This window comes from Accipiter gentilis, chromosome 18, assembly GCF_929443795.1.
Source record: "Accipiter gentilis chromosome 18, bAccGen1.1, whole genome shotgun sequence".
Taxonomy (NCBI): Eukaryota; Metazoa; Chordata; class Aves; order Accipitriformes; family Accipitridae; genus Astur; species Astur gentilis.
In genome coordinates, this window is record NC_064897.1 from 7,003,187 (window position 1) to 7,026,955 (window position 23,769).

Here is a 23,769-nt window from a genome sequence, read left to right on the forward strand (position 1 = left end):
TTTACAGTTTCTATATAGGAAGGAAGGAGAAGAACAATATGAGAAAGAAAATTTTTTACGCCCATTTGTTCATCTTGTATCAAAGAGAAGGATGGAAGGATTTCTCTCTGAAGGATTAAACGACAAAGGAGTAGAAGGTGGAGGTTGGTTTGTGCCTTGCACCTCAGAGCGCTATCAACTGGCCTGGTTGGAGTATTAAGCAAAAGAGCAGTGGAACTGGTGGGATGTCTGCTGAGGCCTGGAGGGTGTGATGCTGGAGACAGTGGAAGGCAAAGGCAAGCTATGAATATGGACTGGCTTCTTTTCCTTCATGACACACACGTGCTGCTGGGTAGCCCAAGAAGCCATCTCAAACTGATGCTTCCCCCCTGCACAATACTTTCTCTCTTCAAGAAATGTTAAGCTTCACTCCTTTCTGTTCACCTTACGCACCCTTTTGGAGGTGTACTGAGCTCTTAGGACTTGCAGATGAACTGGAAAAAAGCATGACAGTCACACTGCAGGGTCTCAGAATTACGGGACTGGGATAATGAAGGGGAAGCCACTGAGTAGCGCATCTGCTTCTACTGTTCCTCACATTCAAGAATGCATGCTACAAGGTTGCGAGGTGTCAAACATGGCAAACTAAGTAGGTTCTTCTCTTCAAGTCCATCATAACAGACCAAAGCATCCAACTTTCAGAATAATTTCAGTTCAGGATCTTCCCGATCACCAGGGGGAAAGGAGGAAACTGTTGCTGTTGAGTTACCTCCCAGTTCCCTTGCATCTTTGCAGTCCTCCAACAGAGCAAATAAAATTCATATTGACTAATTTTATAATCCCACTGCAACCCGTTGCAACACACTTCTCTGATGATAATAGCTGGAGTTTGTCACAGCAGGGCTGGGTCAAGCCGGGCCTCCCTCCAAAATCTGCCCGTTTGAGTCTCTGAATCATGGCTGCTAACAACTGTATTGCTTATCAAAAAATGTTACTCTGATTTTTTGTGTGGGTGGATGTCTATTCAAAGCAAATAGCTTGATTTGTTGACTCATATTCTCTAGATAATCATGTGTTTTCATATTTATCACACAATCACCAACTTCCTTACTGTACATGAACATAAACTTATTTGAATTTCAAGCATTGGGGAACGGCCAAATTACAAAACTAATAGTTTATTTTTTTGTCCAACATTACCAAACAAATAATGGCAACATTCATATTGTCTTTACTTCCTTAAACGTCTACCTGTAGCTGCCAGCACAAGGTAAATTAACTAGGATAAATCTTGCTTCCCTGTTCTGGAGAGCCCTGCCTTCTTTTGCCCTCCTTTCATAGGCTTTAAAGACCATCCAACCAGCACCAGTGAAAATAATTATAAGGTTTCAGGAATCAACACTTCCATTCCAAACCATACTGTTGTTTTAGAAGAACAACGTTAAATTAAGGCTATTACATCTCCACTTACACAAGCAGTACCCATCGCACACACAGTTTTAAGGCACATTCAAGGTACATAAGGAAGATACTTTGAAGTGAGGTATACCCTAGAACAGCAAGTAACAGCATATTTGCCCCATGTGAAGTAGGAGACAATTGCTCCCTCAAGATACAAGCTATCTCATGGTGTAGTGCAAGATCTCACAACCAGGCAGCTACCCTAGAACTCACAGACTGAAATTTCCTCTCTTTGCTTATCCCACAGCACTAAGCGTGTGTGCCATCATCACCTTGTTCTCAGGGCTTTTTCCTTGCAACCCCAAAGACATACTTTTAATTGGGGGGGTGTTAACCACAGACATTTAATAAGCAGTGATTATTACTTGAGCTTTAATCTGTTCTGGAGGTTCTTCTAAAAGGAACTCACACCTTCAGGGAGAAAAATCAAGCCTCATGACACTTTTCTAAGTTATAACCAGAAGAATTTTTTTCCCTCCTAAAGAGCAACAAGACCTGTCAGTGTGACATAGGTAACAAACTGTGAATCTAATTAAGTGTGTAATTATACAGCAGATTGCAGCACCGTATGCTATTACTTAAATCAGCTGACTTGCATGCCAGAAGCATGGCAGTCCCAGAAACATGGCACTCGAAGCAGACTGAACACATTAGAGACCATTTCCAGTGGGGGTGAAGAATAAGCCAGGCTCAGTTCACCCAGGCTGACAGCACCTGCACGCATCCAACAAAAAAGACGGCAGACGCGTGGAAATTCAAAGTCTAAAGGAGATGCAGAAGCAAACTTGGGCAACCCTGCGGTGTGACAGCTATCACGCGGAGTTTTCTTGCATCATAGGCTTGTACATATTTGTCTCAGTCTTTTTTGGATGTGGCTCTCAGTGTAGAGCTCTAATGTTACATCTCCTTTTCTTGAAATATAGTGAATTGACAATACCTTTTCAAAGTTGCCTGTGTAAGACAAGTATTTCCCCTTTACCAAACTTCTTTTCCCCAAAAAGTAGTAGTTTTGGGATGTGTGCCTTTACACCATTCAGTTCCTAGATTTGAATACTGACACTCACATAAATAACATTTACAGTGAGAATCTCTGTTAAACAATCCACACAAAACTGAGGTACACTTACAAATCTCCTTTGAACCACTGTAACAGAAATACATGTGGCATTAAAAGCAAACAGCTATCATGATACTGAACTCGGAGCTCTGCGCGGCCACCACAGCAGGGCTCAAATAAGTGTGGGTTTGCTTCAAAGCTGCTGCCACTATCATTGTTGCTTTGGGCACTTAGCAACAGATAGAACATTTCTGGGGAATTTTGCAGGCAAACACACACACACTGTAGGGTACCTTTTTGCCTTGCCTGGGAGGGGAGTTTGGGAGGACTAGGGACTGCAAGTAAATTCACGGTGAAGAGCTGGAAAAACATGCTCTGAAGTAACAGCGAGTCTCCCAAAAATCAGAAGAAAACTCAGCTTGAAATCTGATCTGAGATTACAAACACGACTGAAAACTACCACACCTCTGTAGACAGAATTTACCAACGTTGGAGAAGTACAAAACAATTGCTGAAATCTCATTTACTACAAGGAGTTGAGTTCAATGCTGAAGTGCCATTAGTGCATGGTTTCAAGCACAAAGCTTTATGCAAAGCCCCAGTGCCATACTCTCCAGGCGTGAGGGACAGGACATGACCCTGATCTACCCTGTGTGATTGATGGACCCTCTATCTCATTGGCAGTCTTCAGGCTTGCATGGTTTACTGAGGGTTTCTGCGTGGCTGACTGTGAGCAGCTCTACCCTTCAGACCTCTCAGTGCTGGTAATTAATTGTCGAACTGGCGCATGTCCTCACCTCACCTGGATCTCTCAGCAGAAGGGAAAAAGCCTGCGGATGATTTAAAAAAAAAAAAGTGTTCATAGGTTCTGTACCAGGAAAAAAAATTAAAACCACACTGTGCTGGAAGATGTGTGCTGGAAAACAGGTATATAGCAGCTTAAATAGGGTGAATAAAGCCCAGGAATAGCAAATCAAACCAGAGAATAAAGTGAACTGCTTGTGTCTTGTGGGGAAATGGAAAATTGTGCCGTGACAGGAACAGGCATAGTGCCAAACAGATGAAACCACTAGTAAATGATCTAACTTTCTGAAAATTGTAATTTTTCTGCCAAACTTTCCTCTGCTTAATAAGCTACTCTTGCTTTTGACACAAGACAGATAAAATTTAAATTATCATTTGGTTAAAGGTTGCCCACTGATCCTGATGGGATTGCTCTCAATGCAAGCAGAGTGCTATACCCCGCTGTTAACACATATGCTTAATGTTTCAAAAGGGCTAGTTTCACAAAGAGGGAGGAAAAGAAGTTAAGTCTAAATTTACCTCCTGACTTCAGAAAAGTCAGGCAAACAAATGTGAATGAAAGCAGTGGGGGGTTTTATTATCTTATTATTGATTATCACAGTTCCATCACACATGATTTGGTCAGAACTAAACAAATCTCCCTGTGACAGATTAAATGATTCTGCCCTCTGATTTAGTTTCCCCTTAAAAAGACTGACAATTAATAGTCCTTTAAATAGCTCCTGTCTCTAGACTGACTCTTCTCCCCATTCTACTAGACACTAAAGAAAAAAAACCCTTTTTTCCTCTTCTAATTCTTCCTCCCAAGGTGGATTCCTGTTGCACAGGCAGTAAAGCCAAGCTTGCTTGAGCACGAAACCAAGGAGGAAAGCTTTACTGTTCTGCAGAGGCCACAAGAGCTTACCTGCACAGTAGTATGTACCTCGGTCCTTCTGTTTATATTTGCTCTGAATTAAGCTGTCCCATTCCTTTGCAGCCACACCCCCATTAAAACTCCTGCCTATTACCTTATTATTTACTATCCGTCTTCAGCGTATGGTACTGCAGTGTTCTCACACTACTTTGCAGGAGCTGAGGTGATTTTCTGCATTTCTGAAAGTTCGGCTAATGACTGGTTTTCGGAAGAGATCCAACTTTATGCTGTGCCACAATCATAGCTGCCTTCTTGTGATACACCATGGAAGTAGAGTCCTGCCTCTGCTGCTGGCTTGCTGAGGAATCACACGTCAGTTGCTTCATCATGTAGTGAATTTCCAAGTTCAAGAGTATTACCAGTGAGAGCAATGTATTACTACTGTAGCACCAAAAACATTGAGTTGTTATTTATGCCTCATCAAGCATCACCAGAAAGCTCTAGTCTGAAAACCAAGTTCTTCTTTTATGGCTACTCTCTTTCCTCATTACAAAATTAGCCAAAAAGTCACTTTTGAGGGGCTTCAGGAAATTAAAAAAACCTCTCATACTTGAAATAAATCAAAATATTTGAAACATTTTGTTTCAGTGTTGACCCCAGTGTATAACTAGAGGTCATACGTTTAGAACCAGAAAAATCTAGACGTTCTGGAATATTTTGATGATTTCCAACCTCTAAGTTCAAAATAAAATTGTTCAAATGGCCATTACATTCTATTGAAGTGGCATATGAAGATGGAAAAATGATTACGTAAATCCTTTTTATTCATTGTCACCAGTAGGCCAGATTTTCATGTCAGTTGTACTGGCAAAATTCCCAATGTCTTCATTGTGCTTGCCAAAATGCCAGTCCTTTGACTTTGGTAAGACACACTGCTGAAGGTGCAGAAAACAACCAGAGCATGTATTCCTCTTTCTTCAGTGTTTTTGGCTTTGATCCAGGACATGGGAATAAAAGCTGATTTTAGAAATTTAAATACAATCTGGTTAAAACATGGTATTTTTAAGAATTGGTTTTGAGAACAGAAAAATACAGACACTAAGGATGAAAGACCATCTTTTAAGAAGAGCTTGTCCAATTCCAATCCTGTATATCAGGGCTGGGTTGTTCACATCAAGTTTACAGAGAATAGAAACAAAAAAACAAATCATATTGGATTATATTCAAACAAATATTCAAACGTACCCTGAATACACTTTCTATTCAGATAAAATGCTTAGCACCCTTTTGATAACAAAATAACTTCTGGCTGAAACTCCATATAGTTTCAATGAATTTATTTTACAACAGTTCCCTTTAACAAAGAAGCGTAGGTCCTAGGAGCAGTTACTCCAAGAAGTAGGACAGCCAGTTCCACCTAACCCTATTTCTACAAGAACTTGTATCCTGTCTACCTGGAAGTTGCCTCCCAGTAGTAACTCATGCTGTATTTTACTTAGTTTCTTCGACAGACGTACACTACTGCATTGGCCTTGTATTTGTTTGTGGAAACTATTGAGTTGAATTCCCTTGTTTCCAAGGCCTTGACTGGATTTTATCCATGCTGCCAGCTGGTTGGCACAAACCAACTTCACATAGGTAAACATAATACAGCCTTAGTGTGGCATACTGCTGAATCTAATAAACTTTACTGAGAAATTAAATCATGTCCAGGCAAATTATAGGGACAGAAGAACAAGGATGTACTTCATTTCACCCGCCAGCACAAGCACATCTTGACAAGAAGTTTTGCATTCTCTACATGACACAAGACAAGAAAAATGGTCCAATTCAGCCTGAGAAAAACACCATGTACAAAAGGAAGTCAAATCCACTTCCATTTCTTCTGAATTTTCATATCTAACTGAAATGCCAAAGCTAGAAAGTTAGAGACCCTAAACCAGTCTTTCATTAATGAGCAGAGACAGGCACTTCCAAAGGACAACATAAGGAACTCAGGTGGGTTGAAACACTCTTAGACATAACTGCTTCTCTCCGGTGATAATAAAAGAGAGCAAAGACAATCCCTCTCCTAATTGAGGAAACTCAGGGGGGTGATGCCCCAAGAATGCGAGGAGATGAACTTGCACCTTTGCACGAGTAGCTCATAGCTCCTGCAGTAACTACTACATTGTAAAATCCCATGTAAACAAACCCTTGAAATCATTGCTTTCAGCGCTGCATTATGAACGTAGCAATTTTCAAGGAAAAAGCTCCTCTAGTCAATGCTTTGAGTGCTGTGTCTTCTGTTGAAGGTCTTTTGTCTTTCCCCTATCCTTAACTGTGTGTTGGATATTCCACTTTTGTCCCATGCAGGTCTGCATTGCAAGTCGGTATGAAACCAAATGGTTTGCTGTGATTTCAAGGCATCTCTTAGTTCCATTGATTATGGCTGATGCCTACAAAAGGAAAGGAAATACGAAAGAAGCTGAGGGCTTATAAAGTTAGTGCTCAGTCAGGAAGCAATTCTCTTGGCCTTTACAAATGTGTCTGAGAAACACTAATAGGTCACAAACCTGAAAGAAAAATGTTGCCTTTTCCTCAGCCTAATGATGCATGACAGCTTACGGAACTCTCTAAGGTGTATTAAAATATACGTAATGGTTTATTTTGTGTCTGCTTTTTGGAGTTTGGGGTGGGGGCGAGGGGGAGGTTGCAGATTTGGGGTTTTTACAGTTTAAAAATTCATTTTAGTAAATTTTAATACTATATCCTGTTTTGAAAGAAGAGAGCTAATAACAGGTAAGAATATTCATTTCTTATCTCAAAGTCAATATTTCAGTACCAACTATTGCGAATGGTGTGGGGTGTGATTAAGTCAACTCCTCATGCCAGAAATGAGGATTTTCCTAAGGGGTTGGGCTGCAGAGCAAACAGGATCTTACCTGGCTCCTTCAGGCAGCCAGTTGTTTCACTATGATAATGCTTGATGCACACAAGAAACCGAAGGTTTACTTTTAAGGTGGGTCTAAACCTTCCAGAAACATACCTGCACCTTTTTCGAAGTTTTGTGGTTACAGACCAGACTTAAGAGAAAAGAAAGCCCATGTCAGCGGAATGTCTGGAGACCATGTAGGTCTATATTATTTGGTGCACATCACTGAAACCTTTGTCTTTCACCAATTCAGCTCCTCTATTCTCTACCACTCTCTCACAAGATTTGTCTCCTGCTTAGTTTTGCACTGAGGGATACAGTAAACAGGTCCATACGTTACATGTAAAAACAATTAATTATTAATTACGTAAAGGTAGTAAGGTTTGAACTGCCTGAGAGGGGAGAAGGTGCGTGGCTTCCTTTCCCACCTCTCCTTCCATCATTATCGCTGCTGCCTGTTTACCCTGCCCCAGCAGCGGGGCAGTACCTGTCTTAGACTAGCTGACCAAGCTAGTATCACCATGTTCTGTATTCAGAGGCACCGAATACAGAATATGAAGGTATCACTTGGGATCTTAAGCATGTCAGCATCAGCTGGCATAAATCCTGCTGAGATGGAGATAAGTGAAAATGGCGTGAAGGATCTGATCGCCAGCCGTAAGCTGAGCTCTGAAAGGATGAGCCTAGCCTCATCCCCAAGAAGGATTTCCAGGCTCAGATGCTGTTAAAGAAGATGGTACCAGAGATCGAGCAGGACGAGGAGTCAGCCTGCTTTTTCCCTAAGACGAACAGGTCCCACGGGAAGGCTGGGAAGACAAACCGTGGACAGTGGAGAGAGTTCACAATGTATAGTCAGACCATCAAAAGCGACAGAGGCACCTGGGCTTGCACATTCCCTGCCCCTTAGCTGAACTGTGGTAACTGAGCAAGTGTTTTTAGTCAGCGCAGCTAAAAATTAAAAGACTTAAAGTAAAAGGCTTAAACCAGCTGATTCCACCTAGACAGACAGACAGAAAGTTGGACAAATAAGTGACTATGGTTCAGATAACAAGTAAGAACTGGTTAAATTCTGGTAACCCAGCTTCAGCTGTGTGACCAACCCCTTGTTTTTAACACCACACACCCCTGACAACTCAGTCACCTTCACCATAGCTCTCGCAGGGGCACCTGCAAGTCTTGAAATTGAGGCAACGTTATTCAGAAGCAAACTGCTTTGCAAGGGAAGCGTCTAAGGGTTCATTACAATGGGAAAGCTTACGGAAATATGGGGATATAGAAATCCACTTACCTGCTTAAAATCCCAGTGCAAGTTCAGGCCTTTATGCACAGCTGTCTCACATTGCTCTAAAACTGGCAGGTCCCTACTCCCAAGATCTGTTAGGTATCTATCAACTGTATTCCATCGGGCACGTAAACCTCCTACATACATTTCTCCAGCGCTGTGATAAAAGACGTGCTGAAAGGGAAGGTGACACTACTGTCAGTGAATTAAGATACCAGGGAAATCTCATCAGCAGATGATAGCAGACAGTTCCAAACCTGATACTGAGAGGTATCAGCGGTACAGCACCAGCATTCACTGATCTCTCAGTAATTAAACCAGGATCAATTTGACCCTCTATGCAATGCCTTTCTGCTTTCCAATGAAAAAAAAAAGCAAGATACTTACAACTGAATGGTAACCCTTAGCTTCCCTCCTACTGAGAGGACAGGCAGTGAGGTGTGAGGAAGAGCTCCACCTCTCTCCCATTCATCCCACTGAACTTCTGTTAATCTACGAGATCAATCAGTATCAGCATGAGGTCTCACATTTTTTTCACAGGGCTAAACCAAAAGCTTTCTTTTAATGCACTTAGATCTCCACGGCAACCTGCTCTGTTGCCAGTTGCATTGGGGAGTAGAATTTAATAAAATAAAGGTTAATATTCCCCTTCAGTATGTTGTGGTTTAACCCCAGCCGGCAATTAAGCACCAAGCAGCTGCTCACTCATTCCCCCCCGTCCACTCAGTGGGATGGGGGAAAGAATCAGGGGAAAAAAAAACAACACTCCCCTGCCCAACACCTCATGGATTGAGATAAAGACAGTTTAATAGGAAAGAAAAGGAAGGGAAATAATAACAATAATAATAAAGGAATATACAAAACAAGTGATGTACAATACAATTGCTCACCACCTGCTGACTGATGCCCAGCAAATCCCTGAGCCATGGTGTCCCCCAGACAACTCCCCCCAGTTTATATACTAGGCATGATGTAATATGGTATGGAATACCACTTTGGCTCATTCGGCTCAGCTGTCCTGGCTGTGTCCCCTCCCAGTTCTTGTGCACCCCCCGCTTTCGCCGGCAGGACAGTATGAGAAGCTGAAAAGTCCTTGACTTAGTATAAACGCTGCTTACCAACAACTGAAACATCAGCATGTCATCAACATTATTCTCATCCTAAATCCAAAACACAGCACTATACCAGCTACTAAGAAGAAAATTAATTTTACTGCAGCTGAAACCAGGACACAATAGCGTAGAGATAATAGTTTCAAAGTGCCTATTTCATGGCCCTGTGGAGGCTTGAAAGGAACAGTTAGCAACAGCTCGTATGAGAAGATCTGACCAGTTGCTTGCCTTACCTGTGGTGAGTGTGCATGATTGGGATAAATAATCGGCGTGTTTCCAGGAAAACAGGTCAGGTGTTCCCGACATTTTCAGGGCTGCTAAAGAACCCACACTTCCAAACCAACTATCTAGATACTATGTGCTTTGTAGCACATCTATCCCACCACCTATAAAACATCTTCTCCCTGCGGCTAGCTCTGTGCTGGACATCGTATATCTCATCTCACTCTCATATGCTATTCATACTTAACCAGACTGGAGCTGTTTCATCTTTCAGAGCACACCACTCAGCTGGTAAACGTTCATAAAGGCACCAGAGTGCCCAGTCAAACCCATCTGCAGCCACTGACTACTGAAGAAGCTCAAAGTCATCAAAATTAATATTATCAAATACCGGATCTTCTTTTAGTCGAGACAGAATAGGTGCAGCTCTACCAAAATTAACAAGTCTATTCAGCTTGAAAAAGTAGAAATCTAGTGAACAGTACTAAACTTCACCACCCGTTTCTAAAACTGGGTTAACTAAGTCATTGACTTCAGCCTCTACCAAAAGTTATATGCCAGTCTTGGAGTGCTAGTAGCCCAAATTGCTCATGCCATGGCTCAATTGTCCCCTCCATTAGGCTGCTTCTGTATTTTGACTGTCATTAATCAAACTAACTGTAAGTTCCAAGCTTAACTTGCTGGGTTTATTGCTACCTGGGTCTTCTTCCTACAGGCTCCAGAGTCTTCACTGTCTGCAAGAAGGGAAAAGGAAAGGAAGGAGAGACCCTGAGGGGTTCTGTAAGCCCTGAGGTTGATCATTCACCGTCTTTCCCCCGTGCGTTGACGGCACAGCTGCTGTATGAGGGAAAGGGTGTGACTGATCAATGAACCGTTATGACTGAAGGCTCAGAGAAGATAGGCAAGGATGATGTGCTCATAAAGCTCAGAGAAGAATGTAGGGAGTGACCACAGCTATTGTAAAGGCAGCTGAACTTGTCCCAACACCAAGGGGACCAGAGAGAGGCCTTCGTTGCAGATAAATGGCATTATCAGTTGAGTGGGTCAACTGGTCGTGTACATAGCCTTCTGAAAATAATCAATAGAAAGTATTAACTTCCTGAACCAGCCAGACCAACATGGGGGAAGTGTATATGTGGCTCAGCTCAACATAGAGTATAAAAACTGAACACCCTGAAAAATGAACTTTGAAGAGAGCAATGCACTTGAGTTGGCTTCAACCCATGCGTTCCTTCCCGGCAACTAGGGATGTCCAGCATCTTGACAGTGAGCATATAGAGAGCGGTAACATGAGTCCCATTTGTACTGTGATTCAAATGTATATTGCAATTTCTATATTGTGCTTGTGTTGTGATTTCAGTATATTGCTGTATCACTTTTCTAAATCAAATCCCATGTATCTTCAAATAAGTAAAATTAATATTAAAACATTAAACCCTCCTCATGTGGAATATCTAAAAGAACTTGGTCAGACAGTATTGGACTCTGACAGAAGGAGTCTTTTTGCTGGACCCCAATTGTTGCTAGGCCTAAAAGAACTGACTTTATCTCTCCCTACATACTCCTGACAGCCCAACCTATCCAAATGAGTCCTGAAAGCCATGACTTCAGCATCAGCTTTAAGACTGTAACAGCTAGGGAGTGTCAGCTGGTGTGTTATTGAGAGAGAAAGAGAGATCTGGACCACACAGAGCCATTTTGGCCCGACAAGGGCTGAGAGAAGAGCCTTTCTCCCAGAAAGTGAGACAACATGGACAATAGTCAGCCAGTGAATTCAACAACCCAGAGGCGAGAGATGTAAAGACATTTCACATAAAACAGTACCATAGACACCACTAGCTAACAGAATGTAAATATCTATCATCACCCACTTGTTTCTTCTCTCTTTGCAAAAAGAGTCCTATAGAACTACGATGCACTATTAAACTAGTGGGCAACAGCAAATAAACCTCAGCCAAAGCAGGAATAAGGATCAAACCAATTTAAAGTCATTGGGTATTATGGCTGTCTAGTAATTTGGCCTTATAAAGGGCCAAAACTGCTGGCAGTGGAACTGAATAACCTGCCTCCTTCTTATGTTATTTCACTGCATGAAGTCTTTTTTCCTAGAAATGTAGTAAATATACAGAGAAGGTAAGCATTTCTCTCTTCCTCTTCACTAAACAGCTTACTCTGTTACCTGCCTGCTTTGTTATTTATTTCAAACAATTGTATCCCTTTTCTTCTCAGAACTAAATAACTTTGTGGCTGTTAATTAACATGTGGCAGGCCAGAAAAGAGAACCATACATGGGATGACTGTGCCAGCTACACAGTTATAGTCTTTGTCCATCTCCCTCTCCCCACTTCAGAAATCCCCCAGTCTTCACAGCCTTACCATGCCAGGTTCACTTCAATATGGGCATCCAAAATTGCAACAACATCTGCAGTTGATGCCTCCCAGGCAGAAATCCAGGCTTGTGTTAGGTCTTGTCTTTTCTGATGTCTGATGACCTTCAGCAGTCCAGGATACTTTCACTGTAATTTGTGATATGTGTTTCCAAAGGTCTTTACAGATAATCTAAAACCAGCCCCCACATTTTAATGTTTAAAAAAAAAATAATAATAAAAAATTAATCAATATTAAGAAATGGAAAATATTATGTAGGTAATGGCTTTCTAGCTTCTCCCAGTTCCAAACCAAAACCTGATTTGTTCTTTGCAATAGATCAGGTAGAATTATTCAGGTACCCATGAATTCAAGAGGCTTATTTTTAAAACCAGCTTCCATTTCAGGGCTTCAGTTAAGTACCTAAGTTTCATTTACATATAGTGCTATTGTCTGGCTTCTAAATTGTACACAAACATCAGTATGTAGAAACTTTAGACGTGTGCCATAAGAGCAACCAATTAGCTGTCTTAGTGCAGTAATTTCTGTGTGTATCTCCTACCATATGGAAAGGAAAAGAGAAAATAAACAAGCCCTGAAAACATGAAATGCTCCTATGAGAGCTGTAGGCATGCCAACACCAAAGAAAAAAATAGTGTCAGAAAAGGAATAGAAAGTTGGGACCTCTTAGCATCGTTTTGGAAATTCACTTAAACTCTTGTTCCACCCAAACTGACATGTTATTCTAGCAGCTACAATGCCTTAGAAAAATGAGAAATCAAACACATCTCATCAGGCAAGGAAAAAAAAAAAAAAAAAGAAAAGAACACCCTGAAGATTAGGGCATGACTGTTTCTTACAGATGATTTTACAATGCTTTGTTCAGCTCAATTTTAAGAGCAACAATGCACCCACTGCTTCCCCTAGCAGTATTTTCGACAACCCAAGACAGCACTCTTCAAGGAGTTATTTCAGATACCTACAGAGATAGTTTCTTTAACATACTCTTACTTTGGTACTGTGCCTGATGAGCCAGTGATGATAAATACTCTCCCACTTCAACATTTAAACTTTTCAAATACGTGCAGAGCATCATCCTGTTCCTTATTAGCTGCCTGTTTTCAGGCTATTAAGGTGTTTGGGTTTTTTTCCTGTACTCAATTTACTTTTTAATTTAAAGAGCGGTCTACTCTGTGTGCACCCAAAAGGCCACCAACATTCATTTAACACAATAGTGGCATAAATTAGCAGGACTCCTGCCTTCCCTGGGTCACTTACCATTTGAACTGCAATCATCTAACAGGATGATTTCTTTCAATAAATGAGAAGGTGTTCAGTTAATTATACTAGTAATTGCACATAAGATGTTGACAGTGCTTCATTCATAAATAGAAGTACAATACTGAATGTTGGAAGGTCTTTCGGATATGTTTTCGTTTTATAGCTGTAATAAAGACCAACAACTTTAGCACAGTTTCTAAAGAAAGCCAGAGAGCAAGGCAGCTGCAAGAAGGCAGAATTAAGATGACAGGCTTAAAACATATGGTGAAAAATCAGCATAAGAGTGGGAAAAAAGGGATTTCCCAAATCCAAGTTTCGTTTTTCATTTGAGTTGTGTTAGGTGTGTATATAAATCATTGGGGTAAAGCTAAAATTTCTGTTAAAACAAAAAGAGCAATTACTGTTTCTTAATCCAAAATGGTTATAAAATATTGAAGCTAAAGAATACAGTTAACTGAGCCACTGATGATTAGCTTACGAGCCAGTAGACATGTGAGTGAAATTTGGCTTTTGCATTTACAGAAGGAGATGACAATGGCCAAACTTGACAGCAGACAAAAGCAAATTAGATAATAATCTCTTTGTATGTGCAATGAAGAACAAGGTAGGCCTAGCCATACCTATAAACTGACATGTGAGGAGGATTCCCTTGAACAAGGGATCTCTTTAGAAATTCTTGAAACGGCTTCAAAAATCGTTCTTGCAGAGTAAACCAGGTCTTGTGCAACTCCATGCTACCCCAGAATAAATTGTTCCCAGTACTGAAACAAACTTGTTTTGTGCTATTTGAACACCTCTGGACTTCCTGCTTACTGTCAAAAGATTTTTTTAATTTTTTTTATTTTTTAAAGTATATATTTGGGATATTTGTCAGCTCTGCTGATTAACATCCTGGCCACCAGGCAGACAGTGAGGACTGGGTCTTCTTCACAGTGCTAATCACTAACTCTCTCTAGAGCAGACAACAGAGCATAGCTGGATTCTCCGGCTGATCACTCCCTCGCCTTAGAAGCACTCTCATGAAAGTGATACTCAGACTGCATGAGTTGTATAGCTACACAACGCAGCTCTCTGAGACAAGCTCACGCTCCAGGTAGACCTCTACAGTGGCAACTGAGCACAAACGGAATGCATTTTTGTTGGAATTTCTCCATTAGCTTTATTACCCATTAGCACAAGAGCCTGAGCGAATATCTGCAAAAGGCAGTTTTGGCAAATACATCTTTACGATGCGTTTGTATTTCTTTATGATGCCAAGCCAAAGAGCGCCAGGCACCGCGCACATTCTTTGGGACCACGCAGACTCATCCCACGGTTCCTCCAAAAACGTCCCCCCAGCAGAGTGGGGATCGTTCAGCTCAGGGCTGCCTCAGGAGGATCTGTGGCCAGCTCACCGCTGCACAAGACCCGTCTCCCTTGACCTTCTCCTCCTCTGCAACGCTGCCCCACGGACACCCACAGTCAAGGGCAGCTTATTACTGTCTGTCCTGGATGGAACCGGCTCCATCCAAGCGGTATAATGAAGATCCAGTTGCATAACCTGCTTTTTTATGTCTTCCAGAGGGCTGGCAGTAAGACAACTCCCCTTTTCCCAAGTGTGACGTTGTTAAATCATGCCCAGTTTTCAACCCTCTCTGCCTGCCGTATCCTTTTCTGAAACCCTCCATCAGATTTAGTACAAGCGACCGTAGGTGCAAAGGTGTAGGCTTGCAGTGTATGCATGACATTCTTCCACATTTACGCCAGCCAGTTCCTGTAAAGCTTACTATTATCTTTTGCAATAAATTGTATACCTTATCATACTGTACAGAAAAAAAAAAGTGTGCTTGCTTTTTTAACAGGTACTTGTTCCCAATAAGGTTTTTAATGGTTACTTATGCCAGCTCCCATAGTATCACTGGTCTGCTTAAAAAATACTATCTATTGGCTTCAAGAACCAATGAATCCCTGGAAAAATCCCTAAGCTTCCTCTTACGAAGTGGACTGCTTACCTACATCTTAATGCTTTAGATGTTTAGCCCACTATATTTTCCATGTAATTAATCTTCAGACTCTTTGATAACTTGAGAGGGAAACAGAGAGAGAAAATAAGGCTATAAGGAAACTCACAGTCACCGGTCCAGTATGGCTGTACTTGCAGCACTAAAGGTAAGAGTGCCAGGGATTCAGTTCAAGTGCTGAATCTTCCCTCACCCTTCATGGGACTCACTGGCCAATAACTATTTCCAGCCACCTCTCCTGTTTAATTTCTAATCATCTTTTAATACGCAGTATAGGTATTCCCTAATTACGCTCTACAGCATAGCTAAGCAAAACAAGCATTGTGTTAAAAAGGACAGAATTTTATAATGTAGGGATTTGCTTCTTGGGGGGGTGGTGTGGTGTTAAAAACCACCACTTTGGATATCTCAGCATGTAAGAGGCTTACATAAGACAACGTAAGAGACGAGAGAAAGCATGCTTCAGATGTCCTGCCTTTGGGGCTTAAATAGAATGCAAACAGACCAGAAGGTCTCGTATCTTTTGAATACTATGGTTGGGTTTTCCCCTTTTTACTGACAGAAGTTCTATATCAATTATAATATTAACATTATATTCTTTTTCCTAGAGTGTCTTCTCTACACTGTGACTTCTTTTCACAGTCTTTGGAGTGCTACAAGTTTGAGCAAGATTTAGAAGAAAACGATAGAAAAACAAACCCTAAACAAACAGAGGACAAATTGAGATCTGTTAGTGGATTATTTTAACTTAGTCCAAAGCAATGTGGATCCCTTTCTCTTTAATTTCATGGCTCCTTGTAATTGTAGAGAGGGCTTATACTGTACCTGGGAGATCTGGTGTCCCTGATAGGTCGATCCAAAGGTAGATGATCACCGAGATAAACATTATACCCATAACTTAAGAACAGATTCTGTGCAAGTTTGCTTCTCTTCCCTTAAATCTGCACCCCAGCATTTGAACAACTGAGTCTGGGTACAGCAAACGGTGTACAATCTTTTCCTTCTTTGCATTATCAGCTTCGCATACTTCAGTCTTGGAGTTATCTTGAAGCTTCAGATCATGTTCTATTTGTTTTATATTTTCACGGAATGCTTCCACTGATTTTGCTGATTGAAAGTATGAGGAATGATTATAACAGCAATTGAGAACACTCTCCATCATCATAACTGAGCCAAATTCTCCTTATAACACTGCAGGTCAAGAGATCTGTGAAATTACAGCTAAATGGATATTCATATGAGAGTAGCATCAGATCCTCCCTCCCACACGAGAACAGTTTTTAAACATCACATTTCACAATGTCCCGCATCAGATTCTGCTCTCAATTGCACAAGTGCAGAGCAAGGGACACTGCACCAGCATGAGTGGAGAAATCTGGGAGTAGAGGCAACACACCAATTGTTAAATTCGGCCCAAATCATTTCCATAATGTTATGCTTGAGTTACAGTAACGTATTAATGATCTGTAATGGGTTTCCCATGTAAGTCAGGTTGTTGATACCATATTTATCTTGAAAGTAAATACAGTAAACGTGCCCTTTGCCATCTCCTTTAATAAGCTTACTGGAATCTTCTGACATCTGCTCAGAAAGATTTGAACAGGGGAAACCCCCAGTCTCTCGAGGTTTTGTTAGGTTCACAATATTGTGTCATAAAGAAAAGTCCCAGCTAGCCTGTGTGAGGTTGTTTAGGACATATTGTTCTTGAAGGTAAATACAACAAACAGGTCCTTTGCAGTGTCTTTTGAAAAGCTTTTTGTCAGTTTTGACTTCTGATCTATCAGAAATCTTTGAACAGGGTGAATCCTAATCTCTCAAGGTCTTGTTAAGTTTACAATACTGGACTGTGCCATATAAAAAAGGCACAGAAAACCTGAGCGAGTTAAAGCTTTCTACAATTCAATTAGTGTCTTGGTGAATGAGCGGAGAAGAGTGGATGTTGTTTAAACTCAAGTATGGCTTCTGACACTGCCTCTCACAACATCCGCATGCACAAGATGAGGACGTATGCACTAGATAAGTGGATATCATGGGTGGTTGAACTGCCACGATCAGAAGGTTGTGGTCAGTGGCACAAAATCCAGATGGAGGCCAGTCACTACTGATGTACCCCAGGGGTCAATACTGGTTCTAATACTGTTTTAACATGGTCATTAATGACCTTGAAAATGGGGCAGAGTACACCCTCATCGTGTCCGTGTATGACACCAAACTGCGAGCAGTGGCTGATACACCAGAGAGTCCTGCTGCCTATCAGAGGGACCTGAAGAGGCTGGAGAAATAGGGCCAACAGGAACCTCATGAAGTTCAACATGGGTGGGTGCAAAGTCCTGCACCTGGGGAGGAACGACCCCATGGACCAGCACCAGCTGAAAAGCAGAAAAGAACCTGGGAGTCCTGGTGGACACCAAGTTGAACACGAGCCAACAGTGTGTCCTTGCGGCAAAGGTGGCCAAGAGTACGCTGGGCTGCATTAGACAGAGTAGTGCCAGCAGGCTGAGGGAGGTGGTCCTTCCCCTTTACTCAGCACTGCGGAGGCCACACCTGGAGTGCTGGGTCCAGTTCTGGGCTCCTCAGTACGAGGGAGACATGGACATACTGGAGCAAATCCTACAAAGAGCCACTAAGGTGATTATGGGACTGATACACAAGGAGAAGCTGAGAGAGCCTGAGAAGGCTTCGGGATGAGGGGGACTTGTTGATGCATATAAATATCTTATGAGACAGACTAACAAAGATGGAGAAAGAGTTTTGTCCTGGTGTCCACTGAAAGGACAAGTGGCAGGGGGCACAAGCTGAAATACAGAGAATTCCATCTAAACATACAAATATTTTTTTTTTAATTATTATCATTATTATTTTTAAACTGCTGGAGTGACAAAAAACTGGAACAGGTAAACCAGGTAGGTTGTTAAGTCTCCTTCCCTGGAGATATTCAAACCCCAACTTTACGTGGTCTCTTCCAGGGTGCCATTGTAAGCTTAAAGAAACTCAGCGTTCTGCTGCTGGTTGGAGTTTGCCTGTGGTTCTGGGTCTGCACCAAGTCTTCTTGTGCTCCTGCCTGCACCATGTAGGACTTTCTCATAGAATACCTGCCACAATTTGCAGAGTAAGACTTACCAGAGACGTCTCCCCACAGGAATAACTTGAGGTCAGTGAGTGTGTTCTGGTCAGCATGCAGGAGAGGAGCTAGGTGTGAGTGGTGGGTTGACCCTGGCTGGACTCCAGGTGCCCACCAAAGCCCCTCTATCACTCCCCTCCTCAGCTGGACAGGGGAGAGAAAATACAACGAAAGGCTCGTGGGTCGAGCTAAGGAGAGCGAGAGATCACTCACCAATTACCATCATGGGCAAACCAGACTCGACTTAGGGAAATTAGTTTAATTCATTACCAATCAAAATCAAGAGTAGGATAATGAGAAATAAACCCAAATCTTACAACACCTTCTCCTCGCCCTTCCCTTCTTCCCAGGTTTAACTTTACTACCCGTTTTGTCCACCTCTCCCCAGCAGTGCAGGGGACAGGGAATGGGGTTTAGGGTCAGTTCATTACGTTGTCTCTGCCGCTCCTTCCTCCTCAGGGGGAGGACTCCACACTATTCCCCTGCTCCACCGGGGGGGGGGGGGGGGGGTCCCTTCCACGGGCTGCAGTCCTTCAGGCACAGACTGCTCCAGCGTGGGTCCCCCACGGGGTCACAAGTCCTGCCAGAAAACCTGCTCCAGCGTGGGCTCCTCTCTCCACAGATCCGCAGGTCCTGCCTGGAACCTGCTCCAGCGCGGGGTTCCCACGGGGCCACAGCCTCCTTCGGGAACCCACCTGCTCCGGCGTGGGGTTCTCCCCGGGCTGCAGGTGGAGATCTGCTCCCCCGTGGACCTCCCTGGGCTGCAGGGGGACAGCCTGCCTCACCAGGGTCTTCATCACCACGGGCTGCAGGGGAATCTCCGCTCCGGCGCCTGGAGCATCTCCTCTCCTCCTTCTGCACTGACCTGGGGGTCTGCAGGGCTGTTTCTCTTACATGTTCTCACTCCTCTCTCCCGGCTGCAGAAGGTGTAGGATTTTTTCCCCCCCTTCTTAAATCTGTTATCCCAGAGGTGCTACCACCATCGCTGATGGGCTCAGCCTTGGAGCCGGCTGGCAGTGGCTCTGTCAGACATGGGGGAAGCTTCCAGCAGCTTTTCACAGGAGCCACCCCTGTAGCACTCTCCTGCGACCAAAACCTCACCATGCAAACCCAACACAGTGTGCCACCAACAGCTTTGTCCTCTCACTTACTTCCAAGGCCCAAGAACAAACCCTTAGCTGGTCTTTCACGATAACATAGAGGTAACTCTGTATGCAAAACACTGCACCTCCTTCTCAATGATGCTGGCCAAGCCAGAAAATTAGATAGCCTATATTTCATTAACGATACAAAAGAATCATGAAAAAAATAAGCAATGGAAAAGTTTGTTTTGGTTAGGTTTTTGACAGCTCCAAGAATATCCAACTTCGACACGCCAATAGGTTGTTTGATTCATATAAGCTAAAACGCTGACCTTCTGATGGAAAGGAATAATGGTAATTTGCCTGATTTTTTTCTCCTGATGCATAAAAGAAATTGTGCTTACCTGTGCTAAGACACTCCTGCTTCTTTTAGACTTTCAGAACCTTTTTTGGGTTTTTTTGGGGGAGGGGAGGCAGAGCGGGGAGCAGGGAAGCAGAAATAAAAAGATGAATCCCAGCATCATATTAGACTGGTTGTTTTGGAAAAAAATAATAATTCAATTTTACTTTTTCCATGAAGACTTACAAAGAGAAGAGAAGAGAAACACGTTTTCATGAAACATACAGATTATGCTTTTGTTGAAATTTTATGGAAATCCAGGAAAGGTAAAAATAAAGGACCTCCGGACAGAAATAGGGTTAGAAAAAGTGACAGAATGAGAGTCATCTTGGGAAAAAAAACCTAAGCTAGCAAGAACATAGCAGATTGTATTGTGAAATTCAGTAAACTGTGACAGTAAACGAACTGCCATCAGATTAACTACGATGTGAAAAGCTATGAAGAAAAGTTAGGGCAGTTCAGGGTTCACATTGCCACCACACACAGCAAGGTAAGTCTCTTGGCTGTAAACTCTGCTCAGACCACAGCTGAAATGTTATGCCGATATTACTGCACAGCCCATTTTAGAGCCATTAAAAAAAAAAGAGAGAATCAGAGGGAGCAAAGAGCACCTTGTACTGTACATGCTACGGTTAAACCACAGGTACTGTACTATGCGTTGTAAATGCATAGGAATAACTTAATAGTACAAGTGTAGTACAATGGTATTTAAATACAGTGCATTTTAAAATATTTATTTTTAAAACACTCAATGTTTGGTAATAGGAACATTTTCTGCGTGGTTTGGGTATAGTGGGGTGAAGAGGAGAGAGGAGATAAGCACACCTACAACAGCTGTACCATTCCACTCACTTTCAGGATCAAAGAATGATCCTTCACTGGTCCTGTGTCACAGCACAGATACCACTGTGATACACTGAAGAAAGGACAGCGGGGAAACAGTTTCTAAGACGCAGAAATTCCGGGGTTGCTGGTAAGCACACTCAGCATCCTTCACAGCTAACAAGGAAACACTGAGCAGAAGTCCCACGCTAGCTGAAGTCGGTGGCATTTTTGCCAAATTTGAGAATTCTTACCCTTCATGGTAGAAACTAAGCACTGCCCAGAGCAGGCTCCTAGGGACACTGGTCGCCTTCCAGTACAAGGAAGGACAACGCATTGGAACTGGAGTAGAAAGAGATGGTCCAAGGAAAAATCCTGCACTAGCCAAGAAGGGATGTTGTGAATCACTCTTTAAATTCCTATGGGTTCTGAAATGGTTTGAACCCATAGGTTTCAGGAATGGTTACTCTAGAGGAAAGATCATGAACTGACATAAGCAGTCATTGCCATGAACAGAGGTACGCCCTTCATCACTATCCCAAGACGTGGTTCCAACTTTTACTCTGTGAAGCAGTCCTGTGTGCACCATGCACTACAACCTTCAGAGCTGTTCAGCATATTTCTTTCCAAGAAGCTCTCTCTCACTTGATGTCTGATTATTTTCCTCTCAAAAATGCACTGGGCTGTATTTTTTCCTGACTGACATTTTTATTCTTTCCTGCCCACATTTATAACATCTTCAGTGCCCATTCACCTGCCTTTATCCTCACAGGTCTTTGCCAAACTTTGCAACTTAGAAACAACTATGAGTGTCCTTAATGCACTACCCGACTCCTCTTGCAAATCATAGGGAAAAACTGCATTAAGACAAAACTCTGCCAGGGGTTTCTTCTTTTTAAATCACCACACTACGGATGTGCACACTGTTGCCATTGCTGTGTTTGGTTTGTAGTCCTTAAGGTTCTGCAGCTGCATTCAAATCCACATTAGCATTTAACCCCCATCAATCTGAACTATTTTTTCCTGTTGGAAGGAATACATATGCATGTTCTGGAGACAAAGAGCTGGAACACTGCCAGGATCCATTCATTTTGTAATTTGAGGATATTGACATATGTATTTCCCAAATGTTCTGCATTCATTGAGGTTCCTTCATCTTGCTTTTCATAATTATCTGTATTTATTCACTCAGGTTTTAAAGTAACACAAACTGAAAACTGCTCAAAATTAATGGGCATGGTCTCCATGGCTAAAGATTGAACAATGTGGTTTCCAGCTTATTCCCAACCATACAGGTTTCACCAGAACTAATTCAAAAATTTTATTTAACTGTTTTTATCAAAGAAAACTTTTCAACTGGAATAGAAATAGTTGGGTGCCCATGATTTTGTTAACCTCCCTGTTCTGTATCCTGTGCTGCATAAAAAGCCCTATCATCTAAAGAGCCCTACCATATCCTGGGCTGCATAAAAAGTGTGACCCTTTACTCTCATGAGACCCCATCTGCAGTACTGCATCCAGCTTTAGGGGGACTCCGGTACAAAAATGACATGGACCTGTTAGAGCACTTCCAGAAGAGGGCCATGAAAATGATCAGAAGACTAGAACAGCTCTCCTATGAAGAACACAAGAGTTGTTCATTGTGGAGAAGTGAAGGCTTCAGGGAGACCTTACTGCAGCCTTTCAATACTTAAAGGGGGCTTATAAGAAAGACAAACTTTTTACCAGGGCCTGTAGTGATAGGACAAGGGGTAATGGTTTTAAACAGAAAGACGGTAGATTTAGATTAGATATTAGGAAAAAATTCTTTACTGTGAGGGTGGTGAGAGACTGGCACAGGTTGCCCAGAGAGGCTGTGGCTGCCCCATCCCTGGCAGCGTTCAAGGCCAGGCTGGATGGGGCTTTGAGCAACCTGGTCTAGTGGAAGGTGTCCCTGCCCATGGCAGGGGGTTGGAACTAGATGATCTTTAAGGTCCCTTCCAACCCAAACCATTCTGTGATTCCTCATGGTTTTTTTTGGGGGGGGGGGGTGGGGTTGTTTTTTGTTGTTGTTGCTTTGTTTGTTTGTTTTTTTTTCTCTCCACATAGAGGAAAAAGTAGTGGCAGAAAGATGAACAACAGAGTAGAAATACTGCCATGATAAGCCTTATCCCAAAAAATTACTTTCTTATCTTTCTAACTGTTCTGCAGAAGCCATCTCCTTCCTTCTTCCTTGTTGAGTTATACTTTCTTGTACTGCACCAGGAAAGCTTTTAAGTATTAAAAAATCCTATCGTATATACACAGAAAGGAGAAAGCTTTGAAGGAAAGTATTTAATGACTTTTTAATGAGTTTTATCAGCCCAGAAGATAAATGTTGGCCAAGAAAGTTACAGAAGAGGTAGAAAACCTAGAAAAGCATTTGCTAAGCAGAAGCTCTGACTACTGGCCCATTTAATTCTAATCAAGACTGTGGCAATACAGAGGTTAAACTAATGCACATGCATTGCTATATATGTTTCTCGAACTGGACACTCTATGCCCTGCTCCAGATCAGAATCCCAACAACAAAATCCCTGCGATCTGGACGAGATTCCCTAGTGAGAATGAGAAAGGTGATTTCCATTTTCTAGTTTTTACACCACCACCTCCCCAAAAAGCCCCCACAAACAAGCTTTGCCCATTAACATTAAACCACTCTTCAAAATCTTGGAAGTAGATCAGCTGTGATTAATTGTTGCTGATTTATGTACACAAGCCAAAATGGAAATGTGTGTCAAAACAGGCCTGAGAAAGCACAAGTAGAGATTCACAGGAATCCAGAACTAGCTTCATTCAGAATTTTCTCCAAAAGGTCTCATTTGTTTATTACAAAAGTTTTGATCCTACCACCTTTGTAAGCTTTCTCAAGAAAGAACGGTGGTTAGAGTGAGTCCCAGGCTGTAACTAGTCATTCAAAGGATAGAAAGAAACCATAGGAGCACACTGTCACTATTCTCAGCTCTGCCACCGGCTTTCCTTTGCAGTGTCCTT

The 23,769-nt window shown here is 42.3% G+C and overlaps 1 protein-coding gene across 1 annotated transcript; it reads right to left on the reverse strand.

Annotated features, from left to right (window-relative positions):
• Positions 1-6,415: 6,415 nt before the first annotated feature.
• Positions 6,416-16,343, reverse strand: GALNT8 (polypeptide N-acetylgalactosaminyltransferase 8). Its single transcript, XM_049822278.1, is given in 9 exon segments — positions 6,416-6,592; positions 7,183-7,219; positions 9,966-10,110; positions 12,053-12,194; positions 12,912-12,937; positions 13,330-13,419; positions 13,422-13,495; positions 16,158-16,262; positions 16,264-16,343. Coding segments are annotated over 9 exon segments (876 nt in total).
• Positions 16,344-23,769: the final 7,426 nt, after the last annotated feature.